Source organism: Urocampus carinirostris, chromosome 15, assembly GCF_059441175.1.
Source record: "Urocampus carinirostris isolate Australia breed hairy pipefish chromosome 15, RoL_Ucar_1.0, whole genome shotgun sequence".
In the NCBI taxonomy this organism is placed as follows: Eukaryota; Metazoa; Chordata; class Actinopteri; order Syngnathiformes; family Syngnathidae; genus Urocampus; species Urocampus carinirostris.
This window is the reverse complement of record NC_142363.1, coordinates 29,605,078-29,611,979: the sequence shown is the minus strand read 5'-3', so window position 1 is coordinate 29,611,979 and position 6,902 is coordinate 29,605,078. Positions and strand designations below refer to the sequence as shown.

Genomic DNA, 6,902 nt, shown 5'->3' with positions numbered 1-6,902 from the left:
TTACACGCAATGTTCCCTGTAATTTTCCTTACGGGTCTGAGCGTTCACACAAAGTCGGTGAGCAACGCTTGAAACAACAGTGAGCAACCATAATCCCAAGTGTGGCAAGATAATTAATTATCAAATATGTCAATGCAAAATGCAAACAATGCAAAAAGATTTTTCTCTTTTGAATGAATTGACTCATGTACTATTGCAAAGGTTGTACGGCCTACAAACGTCGTTTGTTCTTACAATTTTTTCACGAGATATCCATTTCTTTTTATTTCCTGACATATTTTGTTGCATAACATTAACATTTTTGGGGGCTTATTGAGTCGGTTGTATGATACAGATCTGTACTTAATCACATTTTTTAGTGGAAGTACAATGTTGGCAACAAGATTCACTGGATATAATTGGAAATTATTTGAATGCAACACAAACTTTTTCTTTTTTCTGTGTTTTTTTTCCACTTTTTTAAAAGTTCCTTTAAAAAAAAAAAATCTCATTGGGTTTATTTTTTCGAGCTGTTACTTTTTTCTTTTTGTTCTCTATTTACTTTTTTCCTACATTTCTTTCTTTTCTTTTTTTCTGGCTTTTTTTTCTAATTTTTTCCTTCTTTTTTTCTCTTCCTTTTGTTTCTTTTTTTCTCAGCTTTTCACTACTTTTTCATTTTGGTATTTTTTTCTTTTTTGTTCTATTCCCCCCTTCCTTTAAGTCATTTGGTGTATAATTTTACATAATATTTGGTCATGTTGGGATTAAAGAAGCAAAAACAACCCGAAGAGCCGGTTCCTTTTAGTGAGCCGAGCCAAAGGAGCCGGTTCTTGACAAACTCTACTCACTTTACTCAACTTCGTTCTACTTCGACTCGGCTTCCAAATACCGCATTTAGGACACAACGTCAGGGGAACCCGTGTATTTTTACCTTCATGCACTGTAACTTTGACTTAAGTCGCTTCTTAATTAGTAATTTTGAGCCCTCATTTTTGTGCGCTGGTTCGATTTTCTTGTGTGCTGAGAATGTACAAGCAGTGCGCAATTGCGCACGCGCGCAGCTTAGAGGGAACACTGCTTACACGACAGAAATTATTGTCCAGGTTTATTTTATTTGCAAAATACGATGCAGACAAACCTGTTTTGTTAGTAGGAAAACCGAAGACATTGCCACACAGGATTTTAATCGCACATATAGTCCAACAATTGTGCTCTCTGCTAGCTGGCATCTTGTGATGTGTCCTGGAAAACAAGCTAAGGACAAAAGAAAGGTCTTGGGAAATCCCAAGACCGGTTTTTGATGTATGAAGGAGAGGGAATATTGTCCATTTTTTGTAAGGAATCTATTGCAAGGAGGTTGGAGAGCAACAGAAAGCCCAACACTCCATACACTCGAGTCAGAGATCAAGTAAAGAACCCGAAGGTTCCTCCATCTACTGCGCCGGCGAGAAGGTGAGGATCATCCAGCCGATGACAAAGTAGAATAGGAGAACGGGGTAAACCGCCAGGCCCTTGCGGTTGGCCGGCTGGCTTCCGGACAGAAAGGCGGCAGAGGCGAAGGCGGACCACCCGAAGGCCGCCACGACGGTGGCCATTCTTACGGCGAAGCCGACGGTGCCCGCGCTGCCCAGAAGAACCAAGCGGCACACCACCATTGCCACCGTCAGGGGCAGGATGCAGTAGCCCAGCACGCAAAGGCTCTGGAAGAAGGAGATGGTGCCGCCGAGGAGCTTGGAGTTGAGCGTGATGACGACGGAGCCCAACCACACGATGACGAAGACCTGCAGGCCACAAACGTTTTGAGGGTCCCACAAAGTCACCTTGAGACAATGACACTTTATACCAGCGGTCACAAACGTTTTTGTTACTAACGCAAAAACAGACCAGTTAATGTTGTTACTAGGTTAAGTGGTAAGGTTAATATCAGCACATTCAACCACTGAGACATCCTTGAATCCATGAATGGACTGAGTAATTTATATACAGTAGCTTGCGAAACTATTTGGCCCCCTTGAACTTTGGGACCTTTTGCCACATTTCAGACTTCAAACATATGAAATGAAACGCTCTGCATTTATATAGCGCTTTTCAAGTCAATGACTTCCCAAAGCGCTTTACAATGTGCTCCACATTTCCCAATAGCGTAGCCATGTAAGGCGCTAACCTGCTTATTGGGGGTATTAGGGGTTCAGTGTCCTACCCAAGGACACTTCAACATGGAACACGGACGAGCCGGGATTCGAACTGGGATCCCTTGATCCCAAGACGAGCGCTCTACCTCCTGAGCTACTGCCGCCCAATGAAGATATAAAACTGTAATTTCTTGTGAAGAATCAACAATAAGTGGGACACAATCATGAAGTGGAACACACTTTATTGGATATTTCAAACTTTTTTAACAAATAGAAAACGAAAAAGTGGGTGTGCAAAATGATTCAGCCCCATTGAGTTGATACTTTGTAGTGCCACCTTTTGCTGCGAGTCGCTTAGAGTATGTCTCTGTCAGTTTTACACATCAAGAAACTGATATTTTGGCCCATTCCTCCTTGCAAAACAGCTTAAGCTCAGTGAAGTTGGATGGAAAGCGTTTGTGTACAGCAGTTTTCAGTTCTTTCCACAGATTCTCAATTGGATTGAGGTCTGGACTTTGACTTGGACATTCTAACACCTTGATATGTTTTTTGGTGAACCATTCCATTGTAGCTTTTGCTTTATGTTTTGGATCATTATCTTGTTGGAAGACAAATCTCTGTCCCAGTCTAAGGTCTTTTGCAGACTCCATCAGGTTTTCTTCCAGAATGGTCCTGTATTTGGCTCCATCCATCTTCCCATCAATTTTAACCATCTTTCCTGTCCCCGCTGAAGAAAAGCAGGCCCAAACCATGATGCTGCCACCACCATGTTCGACTGTGGGGATGGTGTGTTGAGGGTGATGAGCGGTGCTGCTTTTACGCCAAACATAACGTCTTGTATTGTTGCCAAAAAGTTTGATTTTGGTCTCATCTGACCGGAGCACCTTCTTCCACATGTTTGGTGTGTCTCCCAGGTGGCTTGTGGCAAACTTTAGACGACACTTTTTATGGATATCTTTAAGAAATGGCTTCCTTCTTGCCACTCTTCCATAAAGGCCAGATTTGTGCAGTATACGACTGAATGTTGTCCTGCAGTTGTCTGATCCTACTTCCATTTCAATATTATTGCTTGCACAGTGCTCCTGGGGATGTTTAAAGCTTGGGAAATCTTTTTGTATCCAAATCCAGCTTTAAACTTCTCCACAACAGTATCTCGGACCTGCCTGGTGTGTTCCTCGTTCGTCATGATCCTCTCTGCGCTTTAAACAGACCTCTGAGACTATCACAGTGCAGGTGCATTTATACAGAGACTTGCTTACACACAGGTGGATTCCAAATATCATGGTTAGTCATTTAGATCAACTTTGAATCATTCAGAGATCCTCACTGAACTTTTGAGCAAAGTTTGCTGCACTGAAAGTAAAGGGGCTGAATCATTTTGCACACCCACTTTTTCGTTTTTTATTTGTTAAAAAAGTTTAAAATATCCAATAAAGTGTGTTCCACTTCATGATTGTGTCCCACTTATTGTTGATGCTCCACAAGAAATTAGTTTTATATCTTGATGTTTGAAGTCTGAAATGTCTGCTCAGGTGTCCTTAGGGGGCTACCTAGTGCTTTTGGGCACCACGTTTGTGACCCCTTATCTATTCAAATAAAAACTTTTATAAAGTGTATGAACGCCCAACAAACAAAATGGCTCACTTAGTGGAGTTCTTATTAAGCCTGTAGCAGAATGTACTGTATTTTCCGCACTATAAGGCGCACATAAAAGTCATAATTTTTTTCAAAAGCTGACCATGCGCCTTATAATACAGTGCGCCTTATATATGAATCAATATTAAATCGCAAGGTCTCGCAACTTACGCAACAGCCGCCGACTCGATTTTCCCCTGAACGTGGAGTAGTCCGCGGTGTATGCTGGGATTTATATACCGGCGTTTCATTGGCTAACCAATGTGTCAATCATCATTTGAATCGATCGCTATTGGCTAAAGTTATTTGGAGCCTCGGATAGGCTAGAGGGCCGAAACAAACCCTGCAATTGGCCGAAAAAGATGACTGAATAGCAAGCTTGCTAAACTACGCCATAAAGAAACATGTTTCATTAGTCTGTATTTGTAAATATTTTGCTCTCCTGGATTTACTTCACTCACGGTTGTAAGAAGACCATGATTGCGTATCATTATTGAACGTGAGAACTTAGGTGAGCTATGCGGCTTTCTATTTTCCCGGTATCTTGTTTTAGAACGATCTTGATGTTGCTGTGATGAGTTGAGTCAATTCAACTCAATTCCAAGTGTTTATTGTCATATGCACAGTAAAGTTGCGAGCGAAAAAGAAAATAAAAACTAAGGAATGGTTGGCATTTCTTGAATCCCAAGACTCTAACCTTCCGAGTGATATTTGAAATAATGCATTTGAGTGACATCGTACAGACACCGCATCCACACGTGTCTACGACACGTATTTGCTTCTTTGCAAGCTTTGGGAATGTTAAGGGGGTAATCAGTTGGACTGAACCATCTGACTGTTTTGTCCACGTTCCCATTGTAGCGCCTTATAATCCGGTGCACCTTATCTATGGAAGATATAGGACCAAAAACTATTTTTTGGGGGTGCGCCCTATAACCCGATGCGCCTTATAGTGCGGAAAATACGGTGTATATATATATATATATATATGCCTTGGGCGTGCATCTTTTACGTCAGGCGTACAACTTTGAAAACGTCTCCGCCCGGGTGGCCGACAACTTTATCAAGAGAAAAACAAAAAGAAAAATAAAGATTTTTTTTTCAAATCAAATCAAACATTTGCTTTATTCCGATTTCGAAATCTTCCTGCGGTTTGGAAATTTCGGTTCGTTTGGCAATTTGCATACTCGGCAGCCGATCAGAAGGCTGCATCGAATAACTACCTGCTTCCGGACTTTCCCGAGCGTTTTAAGATCTTGCGTTTGCATATAATTTTCCAAAGTAGACACACAAAGAATAAAAGAAAAATGGATAAGTGGTTAGGAATCAAGCTTAAACCTCAGCCCCAAAAGAAAGATTCAAAAGAAGCTAACAAAATTGATGACGCTACAAAACGTAAACGTACATTAAAGGCATCGTGGAAAGAGGAGTTCACGTGGCTTGTAGCAGACGACGCATAGGTAGATTTATAATAAAAATAATTTTAAAGAGTTGTTTTGTTATATATTCTGATCATCAATCCTTAATACTTTGCAACAACGGGTTTTTTTGCGATTGGTTGTCTTATTGTGTTTCAAGTTGTGAAAAATGGGGCAGGCAACTTTTCAGAGTTGTCGGTAACTTTTTGTCATGACTTTCAGACACTGATAATATATTTCTAAAAGTCGATAAAGTGTCGAATTAGCCAGCAAACAAAACTTAGTCGGGTATTTGCCATTCAGCAGATATCACAAGTTCATTCAAAATGAGCCCAGAAAGATTTGACTTTGAAGCATATATATATATTATAGTTGAAGCGTGAAATAATCATCACAAGTATGTATTTTGCACATATTTCTCCTGCAAATTGCAAATCATAGATCAAAATAGATTTTTAACGGGGAAATATGCAAAATAGCTTTTAAATTTTGAGTTTTCATTTGACGAGGACTGTAAATGGAATTGCATTTAAATCAGTCCTGCACACTCGACTGGAAAACCACCCCAGTCTCAAGGTTTTTCACTATGACCCGGTTTACCTCCGCGAACTGCGGTCCCCCTTCTTTCCCGGACTGCAGGAGTAGAGCCAGGGTGACGCAGAGGAGCAGCGGGCCCCACAAATCCCAGTCCCGTAGCAATTCCGTACTCTGTTTGGGATACAGGACGTGCACGAACTTCTTCCCCACCGCGCGCAGATCCCTCAGGATAGTCTCCTTCACCGGCTCGTCCAGTGTCGATAACTCATCGTCGTCCCCCGTGCTGCCGGTGGAGGACTCCACCGGGACCGAGATGTCCCCTTCAACAAGGATGTCCTCCGGGACAGACACCGACGCCAGGCCGGCGAACGGGCGGCTGGCGTCCGCCGCGGCCGACATTTTGCTGCCTGCAGAAAACGGCACAGGAGCTACTCAATTTCCTCTAAATCTTAATCGGTTAGATAATAGAAAATGTTAAGTAATTTGTGTAGAAATCAATTCGATTAGGTCCAGTTTTTTCGTTTGTGCTCCACGTCAGCCAGAGATTGTTTACTTCCGCGTCCTGCTCCTAGGCTCCTCTTTCTTCTTCTTGGTTATATTATGGATTCAGGCGCAACACCGCCACTTGTTGGATTGGAAGAGTAGCATAATGCTTTGTCGTGGGATCTGGGGACCAGCGAATACCAAAACAAAATATTATGTAAAAAGTTACATTTAAAACAAATTATAGGAAAGATAATTCCGTCTTTTAACACATGTATGAATATTTTATCCCAGTTTGAAAATAAATTCATTCAGAAAACGAGTCAGTAGCAGAATTTTGGCAAGTGAATTACCTAGTGGCAGGCTGTGGATTTTACACTTATGCCTTCATCTCCAGTCTGAATTAGCGAACAAACTGGCTCTAAGAACCACTTATTGGAAGTGAAATTTCCTATTTATTTTGTGAGGACTCGGGTGGCCCCAACGCACGTCTTTTTCTCAGGGGGTTGGCAACACAGACTGCGCAATGGGGGAAGGGGGGAATTCGCGTGGCACGTAAAGCTGGTCTTTTGTGAGAACAATGACAGGTCAGTAATGAAAAAAAAAGTCAGCGATAGAGAAGCTCGGCCCAACTCCAACGTATCAGCCTGGAATTCGGGTCGGTCTTGGGCACGGTCTTAAGATCAAACCTCTAAGCTGAAAGTGGCAGACAAAACCT

The 6,902-nt window shown here is 41.9% G+C and overlaps 1 protein-coding gene across 1 annotated transcript; it reads right to left on the bottom strand.

Moving 5' to 3' along the window:
• Positions 1-1,071: 1,071 nt before the first annotated feature.
• On the bottom strand, positions 1,072-6,312 carry yipf6 (Yip1 domain family, member 6). The gene is made up of 2 exons (XM_088354325.1): positions 5,765-6,312; positions 1,072-1,760 (listed from the first exon to the last, which is right to left on the bottom strand). The coding sequence occupies exons 1-2, from the start codon at positions 6,098-6,100 to the stop codon at positions 1,413-1,415; spliced, it is 684 nt and encodes a 227-aa protein (XP_088210451.1). The 5' UTR covers positions 6,101-6,312; the 3' UTR covers positions 1,072-1,412.
• Between the last annotated feature and the right edge of the window lie 590 nt (positions 6,313-6,902).